Consider the following 22,093-nt stretch of genomic DNA (forward strand, 5'->3'; position numbering starts at 1 on the left):
ACTCTTACTTACCTTATTCCTTACATGCAATTGGTACACGCAGATAGTAAACTACTTTACCTTCAATCAATATTGCTGGGTGAAAATCACCCAAACATGTGCCTGGAAGAAAAAGTGTGTTTTGGATTAGGAAAACACCCATGCCATCAAAGGTGTCAAAGACAATGCTGAAGCTACCCAGAGACCCATGACACTCAGATAAATGCAGCATAATGAAAATCACATAAATGTATTTGCTTGGGTGAAAACCACCCGGCAATGGTGTTCTAGGGTTAAGCATAGGATGCAATGGACCTTCCTATACGAAAAGGAAAGGAGATTACGCCGACCCACAATTCTTTGCGAGAGCAACCTTTAAAGTGCCGCGGTCGTTCATGAAAACAAATGATATGTGCATTTGCACATTTAACAATTACTTTCATGCAGACATAGTAATTGGAATTGTGTTGATAAATGTATGTGGACCGTGATAATAATTGAATGGTATTTTTTATTTATTTGAATCATGTAACAAACTTGACAAAAACTAAACTAAAACCACAAGTGAAATGTAAATAGAGCAAACGGTCAAACAGGAGGGAGGAGCTGCTTGACCTGAAGCCGGTCAGTGAACCAGCTGCTTATAAAACCAACAACATGGGGAGAATTGGACGACGCGCTTTTTGAAGTCCGTTATTGAATTTTCTCCAGCGGAGATGCACGTCAATCGCCGGTGCCGATCATCAGCTGTCAATCATCAGCGGCCACGTTATAATGATGTAGTTTAGTGAAAGTCCGGTCGGATTATCTGAGCACCGCAGTCGTCTTTTCCTAAATCCTTTTGAGTTCTCCTATCGCCTTTCCTTAACCCCGTGACGTTTTCCCCAGAGGTCAAGGAATAGGAGTTAGGACCTTATTTTTTGACTATTCGACTGCACCCATACAGGGAGGCCTCAGGTGGCGAGAGGGCAGGAAACACACAGAAACACCAGTAAAACAGAGTGACAGTGAATGTGCTCAGAGCAGGTCTTGGCGACCAGAGCAGAGAGGGAATTAACAGTTGTCAAGTGGTAGGTTATGTACAGTGTTGGCTCCTCAAGACCCAAGTCAAGTCTCTGTGTTTTACCTCCCAAATTTTGGGTCCAACCTGGAAATACATGAGATGACCACTCAACAGCACATTAGGTGGTGATGGCACAGCTTTGGTCTCATTCATGAAACCGAGCAGAACAAATTTGTGCGTAAACTGTTCACAGAAGGAAATCTTTGTGTTTCTACTGTATGATGGGGAATTTGCATTGCATTGCATCCCCAGGCTAATTATTCTCTGTATGAATCAAAACATGTTGAAAATTCTTGCGATACCATGAGCTCACATAAAAATCCATCTGGTCAGGTTAACTATATACCTAGCTAACTAGTCACCTAGCTAACTATATCTAACTAGTTACATAGCTAACTAGCTACCTAGCTAACTAGTTACCTAGCTAACCATTTACCTAGCCAACTAGATATCTATCTAACTAGTTACCTAGCTAACTAGCTACCTAGCCAGACATCAGTCTCCTGATTTCCGTCTTCTCTCTTCCCTGTATGCTGTCAAACTTTCCGGCCATGTGTTGTCACCATAACGTCAAACAGCAATCACCATTTTATTTTCTTCTAGTCCAGGGGTAAACTCAACTTACCTGTGGGCTGCTGCAGGTAGAGTCTGGATGAGGCTGGGCCGCATCAAGTATTCCACAAAAAAAGGGGTTCAAGTATTCCAAAAAAAGTACAACCAATCCAATCTTCTCAATCTTTACTAATAACAATTCAGAACATGGAGAACATGAACGGTTCTTCTCTTACTTCCTCCTACTCTATACTATATTCAGGTGCGCTCAATAGTCTGGAAATTATGGTGACCAACGTTGCTAATTCGTGTTGTTGTCACAAGCCTGAGCTGTGGTAGCCCAAAAGTGTTAAAAAATACAAAACGCACAGGCAAACGACTCACGCAGATAAAGCGAAGAAAGAAACGTGTGGACCGCACAAACATCAAGCTTTGATTTCAGGTAGGGTGCCACAAAATATCGCCGGGCCGCGAGTCTGAGAACCCTGTTCTAGTCAAATGACAACTGAAAACTTTCTATTTCTACAGTATGTCCTTTTCCTTTACACGTCTTTGTCTACCTTTTACAACATGTGCAGTGAGTGTGTTAGCATCAGCATTGTTCCCAGATACTTCGATGTCCTACACACATTACCCACTAACTAAAGAGAGAAAAATATATTCATCGTAAGCACTAATATCCTGTGGTCTTCTTTTAACATTTGAAGTGCACTCAGTGGCCAGTTCTGCTTTCACTAATGCTGTTTTATATAAAACCAAATCTCTATGAAAGCACTGCACCTCCCACACACAAGCAGTCCTGACCTCCTCTCGTGCTGCATGTTGAGAGCGCTTGCCTCACTTTTTACTTGTTACATCGTTTTCCATTTCCTTCACACATAATCATGCACATACTGTTACATGGCTGCATCTCATAGGCCTACTGCTTATCCACAACGGCAGGGTCAAACAATTGGATCCTTTTAATGTTGAAATACACAACTGTGAATTTCAGGCTGACAATAGCCCTGTCACATGGCAAGATCTTTCACCAGCTTAGATTCAATTTAAGGAGTCTTTCTGCTCTCTGTGTGATTTAGAGTGACCCAGTGCGAGCATCTGCATTGAATAATGGCATAGAATGACAGGTAAACTTGGGGCCATGGCCGTGGTGGTTGGAGCCTGGTACAGACAGTTTGCAGGGAGCAGGGAGGTAAGAGCTTCTCTTTGGGCTTTTTTTTTTTTTTTTTTTTTACTGTCAACTAAAGTAAGGAAAGGCAGGCCAATACTTGGATGAGATACTGGCATGCAAACAGACACACACACACACACACACACACACACACACACAAACACACATAATACGTAACTTCCCTTATAATGTGTAGCTTTGTTTGTACAGGTTTTGCATGATATGATTGTCAGTAAGGAGAGAGAGATAATAGCCAGTACAAAAGCTGTAAGTGATTATTTTGACATTAATAAGACCTATTCATATGTAAATACAAGCATTTATATGGTCTTCCAACCCAGTCTCACGGCAAGTACTGAACAGAATCGACTGGTTTCATGTACAGGGAGACAAATAGTTTTTTTTCATGACGCTTAGTGTGGAAACGATGCCAATGGAAAGTCAACTGGAATAATTTTTCATGGTCACCACATGAATTGAAGACATCCACGTGACAATGTAATGGCCGGAGATAGTGATGTAGTATTAATTATTGAGAAAGACTACTTATGGAGGGTGAGGGGGACGTCACAATGTGATGTTGTGAAGTGACTTTCCTACAAAATTTCCTCAACCTAACTAAGAGGTTTTGTCATCTGGATGAATGTGGTGAAGGCATGATCACAAAAAACTGGAACATTTGTGTCCATGGTGGGTCTTCATAAAGTTGAATCATTTTTGTTGCAACAATTACAGCTTTGATTGTAATTAATTTGACATGTTGGTATTCAGACAGGTGTCCATCAATAAGTTTCTTCCCCCCATGTTGATATGACATAGGCCAGTATGGCTGTTTAACAAGTGATTTTTGTCTGATCTGTTTGACTCTAAATTGACCATAATTTACTAAATGAACATCATGGATTGAAGAAGACTTGAAACTAGAGATTGAGACCATAAATTCATGTTTACAATGTTTACTGAGATCATACATCAAGAGAGAAGTAGGCTCATTTCCCATGATTTCCATGTAATCAGACTTTGCTACCAGAGGAGGCACCTCCTGATGGCCAGTAAGACAATGCAAGTTTAAGACACAACAAGGAGGTTGGCGGGATTATATTGACATTAGGGTTGTAACCTGATTTTTCAGCAGTAATAGTCATGCAATGAAAGCTGTGAAATTACAGGTGGCTATTTACATCATCACATGTAGTTGTCACATCTGATATGACGGCCCAATCAGCCAGTATCATTTAACAAACAATGATAGAGTGCAAGTGTACACTCTAGCAATGTTTCGCTCGGACATCATCAAATAAAGAAAGTGTAAATGAGTGTAATGCTTTCCCAAAGCATCTGCTCAAGTACTCAAGCCTGTTTCGCTCTTCCCTGCAGGAAGGCTAATGACAGACGTGTAAGTAGGCAGCGTGATCTGTTGTACTGCACATGGAGTTTATTTGCTGTGGTTTTAGCTGCAGCTTCTATGTTCAGCCCCCAGGGCGCAAATTCGTCTGCTGCGCACCAGCCCAGGGAACAGCAATCTGACAAGCAGTGCAGACCTAATCCAGGCCAGGTCTGGGGCTGTGTTTGGTATGCATCCCTTAGGTATGGAATAAATACAAGGCCGGTAAGCAGATCTGCTTGCCTGGACGACCGCAGGGGAGTGGAGGGCTTTCCAACCATGCGATACATGCCTTGACGGGATGTCTCTCATCCATATATGTAACCTCATAACATTTTTGGGCTTTTCACAAATAAGAACAGCTTTGATCTCTCTGTGAAAAGTAATGCAGTTTTAATGTCCAACTTCAAGGGCCATTAGTTGCATTTTTAACAGTTACTGAGGCTGCTCGGCAAATTTCTGAATGTCAAGTCAGGGGGTGTTGCTAGCCTAGAGGTTAGAGAAGTGGGTTTATGATTGGAGGGTTGTCAGGTTGAGGTCCTCGCTGGGAGAATGTGGGTGGGAAGAGTGGATGAGTAATACACTTCTCTCACTTCCTTCCCACTGCAGTTGAGTTGCCTTTTAGCAAGGCACTGAACCCTCCACTGTTTTATTGGCTAAAAGGAGAAACATGTACACAAAGCTGTTAAATCCTTTTAATGTGGTGCAGTGAAATGCTGAAGTGCTCCAGTGCAACTTATCCTCATACAATTCTTTCTTTGATATCTTACAAGTTATTTATTCTTTATTTTTCATGGATCCTCCGACGCAGAAACCTGTCAAGGCAACAAAACTACTTGGTTGGGTTTCCTAAGTGTTTTGGATGAAAATAACTATATTTTTGTGTGTGTGTAAGTTAAATGACAACAACTAGGTCAAATTACTACAACAATAACTAGGTCGTTGACTTTGTGCTTCATGTCGAACATGAACAATGGTCTCCTGGGATAAAGTCCTGTGTTTATTTGGCCCAATCATACATCTACCCTGACCTTCTCCCTTCGCAGATTTGTGGCTCTTACTTGTCACCTGACTTCCTTCGAGGCAGCCCTACACCTCCTGGCTCATGATGAAGTGGCTTTTATACAATTATAATGTATAACAATGAATAAGAACAACCTGTCCATTGATACTCTCTAGGTGAATTAAGGTTTAAAAAAAAAGAAAAGAAAAAGAAAATCCTGTTTTCCACTTTCAAGTGTGTCTCAACATGGTGGCATCCCCCCTCCCTTCCTCCCTAAAGCTGCCACAGGTAGAGCACACCAGGTGTACTTGTTTAAACTTGCTGTGTAATTTGTGGATTAGCAGATGCCTCTAATGGCTAAAATCATCAGAGCTTCCCCTCTGTAGAGGGTAAAGACAAAGGAAGAGGTGGAAAGAAAAAAGAGGGTCAAAACCATGGTAGTCAATGCAATGGACCTGAATCTGTAGAATCGGCGTTGGGCAGCACGAAAGACTTGACGCAAATGCCAAACATTGACAAACTTTTGGATCTGAAATCTGGAACTTTCTGATTAAAGAAGTATAAGTGCCACATGTCCATACTTAGTCCCATAGTTAGTCCCATCCCATAGTTTTCAATGCAATACAATTTTTAACTACATGAAGGCGGCAACCTGAAAAGTGAAGCCAAGGCAGAGTGCCTTAAAGCATTCTCTCTACTGGCCATCAGAGAGCAACTCTTCTAGTTGCAAAAAGAAGTCTATGAGAAAATGGTCCTACTTCTTTCTTGATGTATGATCTCAGTAAACATTTTAAACACGAGTTTATGGTCTCAATCTCTAGTTTCAAGTATTCTTCAATCCAGCATGATGTTCATTTAGTACATTATGGTCCATTTAGAGTCGAACAGACCAGAAAGCAGTGGAGGCTTTAGGGGGCGGGGCTGCCTTGTGATTAACAGGTCACTACCAATGCAGTAAACTTCTAAGAGGACTTGAAATTGTCCTTGAATCATGAAGCTAACTTTGTCAACAGCTTCACATCAGAATCCAGATGGATCCAGATCCAGTAAGGTCGCTGCTGTCTGCTGCTTCTGTTACGCCTGTTGCTTATCAACTGTCCAAATATGGTCACTTCCTTCACTGGTTGCAAAAAATCAAAGATGGCGACAGCCAGATGCTGAACTCGGGGCTTCAAAAAGACACTGACACATTCCTAATGCACAAGGCATAACTTCTTATGTAGGCTGTTCACAGAGCTGTGTTAAGGTGAATCCAGACACACACACACACCCACACACACACACTGGGCTGTGTGCACCAAGAGGGGCAACGTTGATTTAGGGCATTACTCAGACAGACAGAGGGAGAGAGCGAGGGAGTCTCCTCTGACTGCATTAGGAGAGCCTCCAGCCTTTGTGATTCCTTTTGATCAAATCTCTGTGAAAGATGAGTGTCATGCCCTCTTCCAGCCAGCTGTGAGGGGACTGCCCTGTGACTCTGAGGGGGTAGACGTGCATGCGCGCGCGCAAAAACACCATGCACACCTACTTCGGACGCACGTGAGATATGTGTGTGCGCGAGGGAAGGAGCAGGCAGCTCCTGAGGTGAGAATGCCGAGTGGGAGGATCTCATTCCAATCCCCTGTGCCCCGTTTCAACACACACAGAGACACACACACACAGACACACGCACACACACACACTGAACATCTTGAGTAGTTTAGAGCAAGTCCACGGCCACATTAGAGGAGAGAAAGCAGGGGAGGCGTGTTTGTGTGTGAGAGTAAGAGCACGGTGACTACTCCTCGGTGCGTGCGCGTGGAGGAGATGCTGCCGGCTGGGATGGCTCTGCCGCGTTAGTATCAGTGCGGACGGAGAGTTGGAGCCAGTTGTTTTGCGGGACTCGCGGGGAATGGCAAACTCCACGGTATCCTTGGAAACCTCCGACTAAATGACAATGGCCGAGGTAAGACAGGCGGCTTTTCATTGGCATTACTGTCTGCTCGCTCTCGCGCGCATCAACATGATGCGTTCAGCAAAGACAAAGTGTGAGTTGAGTGAGTTTACGGAGATCAGTGACAGCAGGAGACTTTCAGGACAAACGTAAACGTAAAGATGTTTCAGCTTTAGATCTTTCTTTGTGTATGTGCGCGAACACAACCGCGCTCACACAGACTCCACATATCTTTGTATGTGAGAATTTGTTTTTACAAGTTGTCACTTGTTCATAGAGGTGATTAGTGTTCCACATTTAGACATTAGAGCCCAAACTTTTCTGACTTTTGCACATTTGTTTCAACAGTTCTCAAATGTGAAATGTCCCCAAAACACAAGTAAGCTAAATAAAAAAACCTTCAAATTGGCAAAAAATCCAGAACATCTCTGATTGAAGAATACAGTGAATTTGACTTGATTTTTTTATTGTCAGTTTTTGAAAGTTGTCTCACATGTAGCGTATGTGTCTAAGTTTGCTCTCAAGCACTTGAAATGAAGGGAATCCAAATGAGTGCGTCTCTGCCAGTCAGCGTGGACAGAGATTGTCCTCACATGCCTTCCAAGCATTCGGAGACAACTCCCAATAAACAACAACAGACAAGTCAGGCTTCTCTCACTGCGGAATGCTCTTTTTCTCTTTCCCCGAGTCATGTTCTGTGGGATTTTTTAAAATTGATTTTGAATCAATCTTTGTAAGAACTTTATATGTTTGATTTGTGTGTGTCGTCTCTACCTGGGCCTGTGCTGCCGCCCGGCCTCCTCCAGCCTCCTGGCTGCCGGCCTCCTTGCTGCTGGTCTCCTGGCTGCCGGCCACAGCCTCTCTCAATGTAATTTAAGAGCAGCCCTAATGTTTGGTCGCAGTCATAATGTAACAATTAGCTGAGCTGTCTGTGTGAGGCTGGTGTCTGTAGCGGCAAGTGTGTGTGTGTGTGAGTGTGTGTGTGTGTGTGTGTGTGTGTGTGTGTGTGTGTGTGTGTGTGTGTGTGTGTGTTTGTGTGTGTGTGTGTGTGTAATCGCTGCTAAACAGTCGGAGGACAAACAATTGTGGTTCATTCTCTTTTAGAGCGACGGCACAGGATGGAGTTTAACTTCCACAACAATATGAGACGATCATAGATTTTATGAATAAAGCAAATGATACTTTCTTCTTATAATAGAAAAAAAACAACAATTACTTATTTATGTATTACTTAATTGTTTTACCACATGTTATGATTTATTTATAAAAATAATATTTTTGAGGCTCCCAATAACCCGAATGTAACTAAACTAAAAACTCAAAAAATGCACCATCTGATGGATTGGATTCTATATTTTTTAAACGTAGTTTTAAGACATGTTAAATAAATTCATTGCCACTGTTTTTTTACTGGCAATCATATTCGATTTAACCTTAAATATTGTAGGGCAGAGTGAATTTAGTTTGCTATTGAATCAGCCCTTATTTTATGAATATAAAAAATAATAATAATAAAAAACAAATAGAATAATTAAAAATACATTTATTGAATTATGATCCACTCCATTATTTCAGCATGTGAGGTGTTTTTTTTTTTACTTTGATTCTTCCTTGCACATTTTATGCTCCTCTAACAGGTTGCCTTTTTCATTGTGTGAAGGCCATTACTTTGGCAATCCACCAAAGTGATTTAGATTTATTTGTGCGTGTGTGTGCGTGTGTGTGTGTGTGTGTGTGAGACAGAAATGTTGGTGGAGTGGCCCTCTGTGACTTTTCCTTTTAACACACTCATATCTCTTTACCCTCCTGCTAGCTCCCTCTCTCTGTCGTTTGTATCCTTCGTTTTACCTCCAACTCTTTTCTGTGGGCGTCTCTCTCTTATCCCTTAGTGCTGCAGGGCCCCAGGGCGGCACACACACATACACACACACTTGTGTGTAACAGAAAACGGCACACAGGATCGCTGCTTGTCTTTACAGTGTTGCTTTGTGTGTCAAGTCCAGTCAAACTTCACTCGATAGCACTTTAAAAAACAAACCCAACTAACCAACATGCTGAACACGCATACAATGAAAATAAATACAAAGCAAGCAGAAGAACAGAAGGAAAGATGAAACATAATGTGCTCATATTATAAGTCAAATAAATGCAGCACTGAAGTCTGCGTCTCATAGAGTATCAGCTGCATTTCCATGTTTCAGCTTTTAGATGAAGCATGAGGCTGTTGCAGAGAACAGAGCTTGGTCAACACTGTTCTAGTGTCTGGTTCTGGGGACGTCCAGGAGCATCTGATTGGTCGACCTCAGTGCTCTAACTGGAGGATGGAGTTCTGCTCGTTAAGGTGACACATCCATTTAAAAACTTAAAAGCAAGCAATGACATCTTCAAATCAGCCCTGAAACGGGTGAGAGTGAGAGTGAGAGTGAGAGTGGATGTGGTGTGTGTTTATGTGTGTGTGTGTGTGTGTGTGTGTGTGTGAGTGTGTCGGCAGCGGCAACTGTAGTCTTCCAGCCTCGTCAGCTTCATTAGGTTCATGATGGTGCATCCGCAAGAGGATAAGAGGCGTGGTAAGGGGGGGTCAGCCTTTTACCCCCTTCAGTGTCTCCTCGAGCAGTGATCCGCCCCTCCCGGTCCCAAGCTACCCCCTCAACACCCCCAAACTCCTCACACACACACACACACAGCAGCCACCCCTTGCGCCGGTTCTGCGCCGCCACCAAAAGGCTTGTGAGGATTTGTCAGCCAGATGTGACAAGATTGTCAAGAGGCAGCGAGGAGAGAGGGGAGATCTGATATTAATCAGAGCGTAGCTGGGAGCCAAACTCTCTCAGACTCAGTGTACTAACATGTTCCCCTCATTTACTCCTTCTCCGAGCCAAACACTCCCTCCGAGTTCCTAACGGGGATCCACACACACACACCAAGAAGCAAACTTTGGCTCGCCTCCGCCCTCCTCCCCCTCGTCCTGCACCACAAGCTCTTTTAATTCTCTTTTTTTTTCTTCTTTTAAAGAAACTTTTTTCTCATGGATATTCAGGTAAAGATTTGCTTCCTTTTTTGTCTGCTTTAGTGTTGAAACATGTAGTGTTTGTGTGCGTGCGTGTGTGTGTGCTTCCTTGTGATTGACTGGCGGATGAAATAATGAGTTGTTCACGCTGTCTTTGGGCTGTATGGACTTTTAATAGGCTCAAACACAGCCTGTCACTACTTGTACGTGCTCAGGCTTTCCCTGGCTTTGTCTTCTTATTTCACGTCCAATGCGGCGTTGAAGGGAAACGTGATTTTATTTCTTTTTAAAAAGCTACTGACGCGGCTTTAAATGGAGCACATTGTGGTTGGCTTTGTGTGCTAAAAAAAAGAGTCAAATGTGATGATTTTTAAAACTGTGCTCCTGTGTGTTTAAGTGCTTCCTCTTACTTGGTGGGGTGACATTAAATCATGAGCGGGGGATCACGGCGCGTCTCCTAACCTCGCTTTAACACTTGTCGTCAATTAACATTTTACTACCTTGCTGTCACATACACAATTCAGTCTGCCTTGATTTATTCACGAGACTGTGTTCTTTAAGAAGCACACACACACAGCGATCGGTGGTGGTATGGCCAGGTGTCGTTACTGCAGCCACAAGTTTTGGTGCTGAGGAGGTTTTTTGGTGGAAGTAGGCATTATTTGCAGGATATGTGAGTGGTACCAGGAACACCGGCCTCCCACGAAATTCCTCAGTGTTCTCTGGGTTCTGGCAGGGATAAGATATTTATTTCCTGTCTGTGTGTGTGTGTGTGTGTGTGTGTGTGTGTGTGTGTGTGTGTGTGTGTAAGAGAGAGATTGTTCAGCTTGCCGCACTTTGTTTGTTTTTTAGTGGCTATTTAATTTAAAAAACTGAAGCGTGTTAAATAAATGTAAATGTAGTTTTTCCAAATCATTCTAAAATCAGTACGTTTGGCTCTCAAGTTATCTAACTACATATTATGCCATTCCCTTTATACAAAATTAAATCAAGTGTCAATGCGGTAATTTTGTGATTATTGTGTTATGGACTGATGGTGTTTGTTTCTAAGGTAACTCCATGTGTCATTAGAACAAGCCAGGAAATAGAGAAATCAGCTCAGGACGACAGAGACACAGACAGCAGAGAGTTTTTGTGATTGCTTATGTTTGTTTGACCAACAAACAAAATCTCAAAATGCCAACTTAATAATAAAGTAGAACAGGAAATCAACAAATTCTCACATCAGTTAATGTTTGACTTTTTCTTTTACCCCTCACTTCACTGAGAGTTTGACCTCATGAGCACACACATTGGCACTAATTGCTTTATTCATGGTAAAAAAATAATTTCATAATTCGTTATCAATATATTGTTAGCCCTTAGAACACTTTTTGCCAAGTTGGGAGGAGAACAAAACAACAAACAAAGCCCACAGATTTTCAAGATTTAACTGGGAAATCCAAAAATGTCCATACAAGTGATTTATGAAGCATTCGATCATTTTTCTCCCAGTCCGTCAGGGTTCTGCAGAAAGTTTTCAAGAAAATGTGTTTAATTCATACATAAAGTGAACCTTAAATTAATGAAATGTGCCAAATGTGTTTCCCATCGTGAAAACTCTCACTTCCTTTATTCCCCTTGTGCCATATTTGTGGCGCTAAGTGATTAATGTCTGATAGTAAAATGTGATCCGCTCCTCCAAGCTGCTGATTGTCCTGTGGTTATTCACTCTTTGGCACCAGCAGTGCTTGTTTCCCCCGCTGAGTGTCAGTTAGTATCGGGCTGCTACTAATTGATTAGTTTTCCCTCACGTTAGCCAACTGGTCTCCGTCCGTCCCTGAAACGTCTCAGTCCAAGCAGCTGTTTGCTGCTGCTGCTGAGCTCTAAAGCGCTGGGGCTCTGCAGGACGGAGAGGATTTGATTTTAAGAGCCCGAGAGGACTAATTCATTTTATTTCTTTGGTGTGTGTGTGTGTGTGTGTGTGTGTGTGTGTGTGTGTGTGTGTGTGTGTGTGTGTGTGAGAAGGATGTCAGCGGTGGAATGAAGATGATGTTGTACTGCGACCAGACAGAACATGTCTTTTGTTGTTGTTTTGTTTCTGTCTTAGGATGCACACTGTAGTTTTTCTATGTATTTCTATATACAGTATATAGTATATACTATATACTATATATTCTATATACAGTATATAGTATATATATATATATTTTTGTTTATCAGTGTGTCACAATTAAGGTGAACATTCAGTTATATTATGCGACCAACAATTGTGTCATTTTATTCCATTCATATAGGCAACGTGCCAAGCACATATAAAAAAAAAAAAATGTTTCTCTTGTAATCATGGAGGCAATGAGCCAATCAGAGGCGGGGTAGGGCGGGTCTTCACAGAAGGACAATAAATACAGGTAAAACTGCCAATGGATGAGCAGCGAATTCCAAAAAATACTCCTTGCCATTGGTTAAGATGCTTAGATGATGCTTTAACTAAACTAAAATTTCAGTGGAGTGACATTTCATCATTTCATGAAACCCAGGAATTGAATTATTAATCTAATCAATCTAATCAATTCTAATGTGTCAATCATTACACAAGTCAAACTTGCTCTATGGGAATAATGTGTACAGGTTTTCTTTGACCTGAAACAAACCCTGTACAAACATGGCTGCTTAATTGTATGTGTTTACATGGAAGTACACACATAGACACACAGCGGGGGCCCTCTTCACCTCCTTTCTTCACCTTGCCTCCTCTCTCTTTGCCCTCCCATCGTGGCCTCCATCTCTCCGTCCTGTACAGCCTGACCTCTGGGTCTGACCTCTGGGTGTACAGAGGCCGAGCGGCTGTGGCCAGAATCAAGACACAGACGAGGAGGGAGACGATGCTTTGAATTATAAGAAAGAAAGTAGTGACAAGGAGACCAGTCTTCTATCACATTCTCACACATGTTCTTATTTCAAATAGATATAGGAATCAATGGGCTCATTCTCACCGTCGTTATTAGCAGGTGAAGTTAGTTAGTTAGTTAGTTGTCATCACACAAACTAAATATACCTGTACACACTGGAAAAAAGTGTAGTCCAACCTTGAATTGGACTTTTTTTATTGAAGTATTATTTTTCAAAAGGTCATTGAAGCTGTGAGGTAATAAAAACCTTGATATGAATTAACTATTTCTGGAATAAACTATACAAGCAGCAGTGAAGAGGTGGACTTTCTTCATCCTTGGTTTTGCCTGTCAGGCTCAATACAGGCTGCACTAACTCTCCTGGAGTTTCACAGTTTAATGTGACATGATTAGGTTTGGATGCATTTTTCACATAGCATTTCTATTTTGTTTTGCATTACCCTCCAAAACATGTTTTGGATGTTTTAGTTGAAGAACCTCTGACTTACCTAACTGTCATCATTTAACCACATGTATGTATGAAATGCTGATAAGAGGATGTGTGTTGGAGGTGGTGGTTATACATCACTGATATAAAGAAACAACACCGTGGTGCCTTTACTGACCCAGCCGCATCATTTTGTGCAATTAGTCTCTTGTCATCGACTTCAGTGATGCATGCCAACAGCCACGTCTTTGTTGTGACAACAGAGGAGAGAGAGAGAGAGAGAGAGAGAGAGAGAGAGAGAGAGAGAGAGAGAGAGAGAGAGAGAGAGAGAGAGAGATCCTTGGCACGCCCTGCTTCTTCTACTTCCGTGTTCTTCTTCTTCTTCTTCTTCTTCTTCTTCTTCTTCTTCTTCTTCTTCTTCTTCTCCTTCTCTTCAGAAAACCCTGAAATGATAATTAAGATAAATGACCTGGAGCACACTGTGCATTGGAATGTGTGTGTGTGTGTGTGTTTCAGGCTGGTGAGCAAGCAGGGGGCACCTGATTGAGATGTATATTAGGGGGAGCAGCAGGAGGTGTGTGTGTGCACCCACACTGGGGTGGGATTAGCCTAATTGGGCCGTGTTGGTTCTTGGTGCTCTGTAATAATGGGATTATGTCACTGAGAGATGAGCAAAGGGGGTTTTCACACCTTGCCACTGTCCAGAGGAAGCTGAGTTAGCCAGCCGGAGATAAAACCCGACGGAGAGGGTGATAGAGGGAACGGCAAAGCGGATGTCATGGGACTGAAGGCCGGAGCTGCCACGCTGTTTCAAGGCCAGGTAGCTGACGCCGCCTTCATCTCGGGTCACTTTATCCGTCCTAATGATGAGGGGTTATTGTAAGGTGAAATAACATGATCCCAGATCTCAAGGACAAGCCCAGCCTGAAGCACAGAGCCAAGCGGCTGACTAAATGAGGAGGAGGAGGAGGAGGTCCCGCACCCATCCACCCACCCACACTTTTCTTCCTTGTGCGCTCATGGAGAGGGAGTGAGGAGCTAAGCATGCTGCTCATGTATACTAAAACCTCACTGATCATGCATTATAGATGCAGAGGGGGAGAGGTGGAGTAGTGCAGCCACTCCGAGGTTTTCAGTATGTAGCACTAACAACACTGCCTTTGATCATAAATCTGATGATGCTTTCCCCTCAGTTCCTGGTGTGTAAATTATTTTTTTTGTCCATGGCAGAGGGGGGGGGGGGGGGGGGGGGCATTCTTAGTGTATCAGTGTGCTGGAGTCATCGCCATTGCCAAGTCAGCAGCTACCCAGAAAACTTGACTCATTACTGCCATTCACTCCTCACTTTGAGTCTCTGTCCACTTACTCTGCTTTTCTGCACGTTTGTCCTGAAATGATGAAACCCATTAGCAGACGAGCTAATGGACAGGCTCCTCTGACCTCTCTCTCTCTCTCTCTCTCTCTCTCTCTCTCTCTGTGTGTGTGTGTGTGTGTAGTTCTTTATGTGTGTGCCTTGATTGATTAAAATGGCTTTGGTGGTTCCAGGTGTATCTGAGACCTTTCGTTAGGCCGACTATAGATAGGACCTGCCCTGCAGCATCACTGAGACACACACACACATACACGCACACACACCTGTACTCTCACAGGGCAAACCAGGCAAGGAGTGATACCTATGGGAGAACAAAATTACTCGAGGCAAATATGCTCTTTCTTTCGGTTTCCGCAGGCAACTTGACGGTTGTACATTTTTCATGGAGCTGTGTGAGATAAGCAGAGCTACAGCACACACACACACACACACTCCTGACACTACCTCGCCTGAACAGTCACAGAAGGATGAGACGGTATTATGCCCCGATATCTACAAATGCGACCACTTGGAAGTGTAATATCTTTGGCATGATAGAACATGTAAAAGTGGCATAACATCAATAATGTCTGTCAAATCTTTGATGTGAGGAATTTAGAAATCGAACGTCAACCTTAAAAAAGGCTCTCCAGCTTAGATTCTACTCAAGTTTACAACAATTTAAAATATGTCTGGCTGAATTTGGTGAACATAATGCAAGAAATATTGAAATTAGCTGAAATGAATTGAAATGAAATGTTCATAATATGAAATTAAAATGTGCATCTTGGGTTTCAATGATTCAATGATTCAGCCAAAATGGTTGGAACAAGAATGTATATGTAATTATGTAATTGTGTTGTAACATTTAGGGTGATGTTTTTTAATTTGTGTTGACAGACTATCTGCTGCACTTTGGTGAACTGTAACTGTGACAGCTTCAAGCCTGGGAAGCTGAAGAGGAGGCAGTGTGATAACTGCAAGCATGGCTGGGTAGCACATGGTAAGAGTTGTACTGTAAACCAAAGGTCTTTTTTTCAATAATGTTATGTGTTTTTATTTTGAGCAAAAATACATATTTCTCACAAACGACTCAGTTTCTGTCTCTGCACTCTAACAAAAGTCAAATCTGGGCCAATGCACCGTTTTATTATGAAGGAATTTTCTGCATTTATTTTTCACAGGGGTTTTAGCCGTATTTTTAATTACACATTGAATTGTGGGAGCAAGAAGCTCAGCAAACGCTCAAGTCGCCATGAGGCAGCGGCCATCTCTCACAGAATCTTTAATTTCATTTTTGGATTTGGAGAAAGCTTCCTTACACTTGTGTGGTAAAAAATACCTAAAAAATTAGATTTTCTTAAACTGTGTGAACCGTTAACGTTGCCAGATATGCCAGGAAGAAGTTTGAGAGTGTCACTTATGTTTTTGTGTAATTTATTTTTTGACAGAAGTGTGTGTGTGTGTGTGTGTGTGTGTGTGTGTGTGTGTGTGTGTGTGTGTGTGTGTGTGTGTGTGTGTGTGTGTGTGTGAATGGTAGAGAGAACATCTTGTAAATCTACAGAACATTTCTTACATTGTGAGATTTCAAGTCTTTCAACCTACCCTTCAAAAATAAGTAGTTCATTAAACCGGATCAGTAGAAACATTCAATAGAACCATGACGACGTTGTGTTCTCTGGCCATCCTCCTAATGAGTACCTCTGAATTGTGAGGCCACAGTGCTACCCACTACACCACCGTGCAGCCCCATTGGCATCTTATAATTATTTTATCTTTTCTTATTTATTTCCCAAACAGTATTCTAATATTGTCATTTATTGATTATTTATTTGTATAATTCCCATTTCTAACCAATTATATTTGTTATACATGTCCCATAATACACTTTGTATGAATACTTTTGTTCCTGTTTACATTTATACATGTTATATATATTTGATACATTCCAGGGATCACATAGTTTCATAAAAGCTAATCTGCTCAAATCTGATCTGTGTTTTCCAGCCCTGAGTAAATTGAAGGTCCACCACATGTACCAGAGCAGCCAAGTGGAGATAGTGCACTCTAACGTGGTGTTCGACATCTGCAGCCTGATGCTCTATGGCACACAGGCCATTCCCATCCGCCTCAAGATCCTCCTGGACCGCCTTTTCTCTGTCCTCAAGCAGGAGGAGGTCATCCAGATCCTCAACGCACTTGACTGGACTCTGCAGGACTACATTCGTGGATACGTTCTCCAGGTGGGCAGTGGGGGAAGACTGTGTGAGACTACTTTCATATTATACCCAGTGTGGGTTTCTGAATTTCAAAAAAAATGGGGAGAATATGCCTATTTAGAAAGAACCATATCAATCTTGGGTCTGGTGTTAAGTACAGAATCAGGAGCAGGTACCAACCTGGTTCTAAAAAGTGAAGCCAATGTGGAAGTGCCATACACTTACATTCTCCCTAAAGATCCTGTATAGGTCAAGGTACTTGCAGGGCAAATTTTAGCTTTGCGTTATTTGGCGAGTTTGACCACTGGCTCAGTTGTGTCTCGTCGCACAATTATTGGTTGTGTTTATTCACGTCACTCATGCAAGACCTGCCAGAGAGGAGGGGGCCGGCAGGTATATCTCGATGTAGAAAGATTTCATTCAATATGGCTAAAACCATTTTGTACATGTTGAAGTCCAAGATCCACCAGGAAACCAGACGCCCTCCTGTCTGAGTTCATGACATCATCCAGATGTGCTCAGTGAGAACACACATGGCAGCAAGACACATGTCAGCTGGTTTACCACAGCTGGAGGAACCCAGAAAAAACTATTTAGCTGTGATTTAATATTAATATCCAGATGAAAAGGATGCTGAAATAACTCCATAATGATGGTGATCAGTAAAAAGTCATGCTTTGTTAGGTCTGCACACCATGAGCCAAATAGCTAGGGTTAAATAATACAACTACACAGAAAAGCAAGAGTTTCTACAAAAATAGGTGTTTCCCATCATGCCCTGGGTCTTGCAGTTGAGAGCCACTGCTGTGGGTTGCTAGCATCATACAGCGAGTAAAAACAGCATGTAGAGGTTTATTTGTCAAAAATAGTGAAAACGCCACTCAACTGCAATGCATTCTGAATGTGTTGGCATCGCCAGGAGAGATCAGTATGGGCAGAAATTTGTGTCACTAGAAAGTGGATCTGAATAATTTATATTTGAATATGAATTTGTCAACTTGAATGATTGTATTGAAGAACTGAATCTGTATAGCATCTTTGAAATTGAATGTATCACTGAAAATTTGACTCTATATACTCTCACGTTCCATTTTCACAATCCAAACTCAGATCCAAACTCAGGTGCAGAATCCCAGAACACTTTCTGCCCATAGATCAGCTTTCTCAATTACTTTGAAATCCAGCAGCACTCTGCTCTGATGTCTGGTGAAAATGCATTATTTTGTTGTGAAATTGATATGACCCCCTTTCATTAACAAATGAATCAAACTGAAGTATGATTCCATGGGATGGAATGGTCCATTTAAAGTCAAATAGACCAAAAAGCAGGGTATGCTTCAGGGCGTGGCTTAGGGGTGTAATGATACATGTATTTGTATTGAACCGAAACGGTATGGGGGTCACGGTTCGGTGCGTGGATTTACACGGAGAATACACAGTATAAAAATAGATAAAACTGGCACGCGAATTAATTACGGAACTACTGTTAGAGGCTGTCCACACGGAAACTTTTTTTGTGGGTAAACGCACAAGTCTTGTGCGTTTCAGCCGGCCGTCCATATGGATCCAGCATTTTCAGGGCCTGAAAACGCACTTTTTTGAAACCAGGTCCCACGGTGAAAAAGGAAAAAACGGCACCCCTCCGTTTCGTGTTCATTTTCATGTAGACGGCAAAAACGCATACGCTGATGTCATCGCCCCGCTCCTCGACCCTCGAGCCTGACTTCTTCCCCCGCGATGTCTCGTAACAACAACAACGGCCTACGTGCTCGTGAACGTGCTGCAGCAGATATTCTGCTCCTCTGTACGACGGCGTATTAGGGCCACTGTATGAAAAAACAGGAGTCGAGAGAGGGGGGCAATATTCCGGGAAAAAAGTTGCAGAATTGCTACTTTTTTACGATGCTAACAAACAACCAATGCATACATTTTTCTAATTAATCCATCACAACGTGTGACAACGCCTCGTTAAGGTCCCCAGGGTGACGGCTTTTGATGCTTATTGGGTTTTTTTTATACGGGCCAAATTGTCATCTTATGGATATTTATTGATCGGGTAGTCGAGTGGATAGTAGCCGTAGCTTTCAAGTGTTGCCATAGCAACAGCAAACATCCGGTCAAGCTCCGTCTCTTCTTCTGCATTTTTGGTGTATTTTTGTAGATGAAACAGCGCCACATAAGGGCCTGGAATATGGACTACAGCGAGTCTTTGTGCTCTTCGAGTCTTTTTCAGTGGATTCAGAGCTCCGCCTCCCGGCTACTGTTTACATCTTAGATTACGCAGTTCAGGCTGTTGCAACTAGCTCAGGAGAGAGACTGTATGACACTAGGTGGTACAACCTGAGACATGCACAATAAAAAAGAATTGCCTTCTGCATTTTTTTTTTTCTGTCCCCTCCATTGCCCTGAACTCGTACCGAACCGTGATGTCTGAACTGAGGAACGTACATGATCTATATGATGTATATGATCTATGGTCAGTGGTCAGGACGTGGTCAGCCTAGCTTACCATAAAGGCTAGGAGACGGAGGAAACAGCATGCATGAACAACTCAAAAGTGATCATGTACAGAATGTGCACAGCATTCTGAAGTCTAATTGTCAGTTGTGCTATTGCAATTGTGCTGGCCTGCCATACCTGTCAATGGGTGTTACAGCCAGACACGCCACAAAGACGTTGTTTTTCCTCTTTATGTGCTCAGGTTTCATATACAGCATGTACAAGAGCTTTAGCGGTGCTGGTGGGGTGTCCTCCGCCCTCCAGGCTTAATGTTTAATGTTAAGCCTGGAGTTTTGTTTAACTAGTTTAACACATTCTGAACAAAGCTCTGTACTTAAAGTGTAAGTTTGGCGGAAATTGAAAATAAAGCTATTTTCTGAATGAAAATATATCAACTAAGCCGTGGAGGAAGTAATTTTCGCTCATCACGCATTTCAGAGCTAGCACGGGCGGGAGCTAGAGTCCAAAATCGCAAACAGTGGGTTAGCATGGGGCCAACAGCCACACGCTTTCAAAATCGCATTTTTAAACCACTAACATTGCTCAAAACAGCGCCAAACCTCGTCAGCAGCTTAATCTGGGTGTCTACACATAAAACGAAGCACCAACAACTCAGATCATGAACCCGAAGTTTATAACAGAAGACAGTTAAGAACACTCACCAATTCTACCCCTGCCAGCTCCTCGCGAAGGATAGTCCGTAAGTGTCGATTACCGAACGCAATGCAAAACGAGGGAGACCACTGAAGATTTCGCCCAGAATAAAACGAGTATACTTTTAAATTAGTGGCAGTTTGGCCAAATATAAGTTAATAACGGTGGGTAAAAACGTCGGGATAGTTTGTATACACTTCCAATCAGTTCAAGACAGCAGCCTTATCTGAAGCACATACATGTCACGCGAGATCTCACACGGGAACACGAGAGCTGCGTTCGGTAATCGACACTTACGGACTATCCTTCGCGAGGAGCTGGCAGGGGTAGAATTGGTGAGTGTTCTTAACTGTCTTCTGTTATAAACTTCGGGTTCATGAACTGAGTTGTTGGTGCTTCGTTTTATGTGTAGACACCCAGAGCAAGCTGCTGACGAGGTTTGGCGCTGTTTTGAGCAATGTTAGTGGTTTAAAAATGCGATTTTGAAAGCGTGTGGCTGTTGGCCCCATGCTAACCCACTGTTTGCGATTTTGGACTCTAGCTTCCGCCCGTGCTAGCTCTGAACTGCGTGATGAGCGAAAATTACTTCCTCCACGGCTTAGTTGATATATTTTCATTCAGAAAATAGCTTTATTTTCAATTTCCGCCAAACTTACACTTTAACACATACGATGGAAGAAGATATACATCTTAATATCAATCATCTAATCTGAATCTCAGAAGGAAGACAAACTATTTCCCAACATGTTAAACTATTCCTTTAATTATGAAAACAATTTCAACATAGTAGGTAGTGTAATTAGTTTCAGGGTAGAAAAAACCTGTAAAACAGCCTGAAGGCAAGCCCTAAAGCTCACACTGAGTGAGTGAGAGTCTATGAAGAGACAGACAGAGGGAATTTCTGAGGAGGATGAGGGTGGAGGAGGGAGGACAGCATGGCTGAAGACAGCAGAGAGTAGGGATGTGATGTAGCGACGAATGCCATGAACTCTCATGATACACTGCTGATGCCGCTTGCTTGTTGCCGTGGTACCACCAGCTCAGGGAGGTCTCCAAACTGTGTCTGCTAGATTTGTAAATATTATGTCTTTTGCTCCAGATTTCCTCTCAAGCTGGAGCCAAGCTGGCCAAGGCCTGAGCTGCAGGCACTATGTCAGCCCGAGCTCTCACTTCGATTAGTACATCATCAAGTATTCAATTCGGGCTCCGTTTAATTCATGTTAGCTCATCTAATGGTGAACGTAGAGTCAGAATCCTCGACAGGCGCCCAATGAATGCTCTATGATGAAATATTAATCACAGTTACGGCACAGAGCCGCTCCTCACATTCAAAGATACCCAAACTCACATGTGATTACTGCTGAGCTCAGGGAGAGAGGACCCAATTGATCAATGTAAGCCGCCCTCTGATCACCGATCCCTTACTTGTGCGTCTACATATGTGTGTGTGTGTGGTATGTTTGTGCGCATATTTATTTTAACATGGCTTTGGGAGTGAGTACACGAGTATGTGTCTGCTAGTATGCTTTGATGCACGTCCTCACCAGGATGTGAGTGTGTTCTCTGTCTGATGCAGAGGGAGTAAATCCATGATATAAATGAAGTGAAATGACCTGCAAGATGAAACACTGTGTGTCTGTGTAATGAGGGTTCTCAGGGTTCTGCACTGCCCGTTTGTATTAACACTCCTTGTGATTCCTTTATTTAGCTGCCCTGCCAGTCTACTTTATAGGGTGTGTCATCTAACCCACTCTGTGAATATGTATGAGCAACCTAACAGACTTATAATGCTAATGATGAAATTCTCTCTCTCTTTCTGTCTCTCTCTCCGTCACTCTCTCTCTCTGTTTCTCTCTCTCCTTTATCATTTTTTCACCTCCCCTCCTTTTTTCGATATTTTCCTTTCCCGTGCCCCCTCCCCTTTCCCTTTGCTCTTCCTGTTCCTCCTGCCCTCTCCGCA

The 22,093-nt window shown here is 42.6% G+C and overlaps 1 protein-coding gene across 1 annotated transcript in view; it reads left to right on the plus strand.

The window, feature by feature from the left end:
- bnc1 (basonuclin zinc finger protein 1) overlaps nt 1–22,093 on the plus strand; it is a 203,913-nt gene that overhangs the window by 172,236 nt on the left and 9,584 nt on the right. The window contains exons 2-4 of the mRNA XM_084006690.1: nt 6,959–7,097; nt 15,662–15,764; nt 16,769–17,004. Coding sequence (XP_083862816.1) covers nt 7,083–7,097; nt 15,662–15,764; nt 16,769–17,004 — 354 coding nt within the window. The 5' untranslated portion in view covers nt 6,959–7,082. The remainder of the gene's footprint in view (nt 1–6,958; nt 7,098–15,661; nt 15,765–16,768; nt 17,005–22,093) is intronic.

This window comes from Eutrigla gurnardus (assembly GCF_963514095.1).
Source record: "Eutrigla gurnardus genome assembly, chromosome: 1".
Taxonomy (NCBI): domain Eukaryota; kingdom Metazoa; phylum Chordata; class Actinopteri; order Perciformes; family Triglidae; genus Eutrigla; species Eutrigla gurnardus.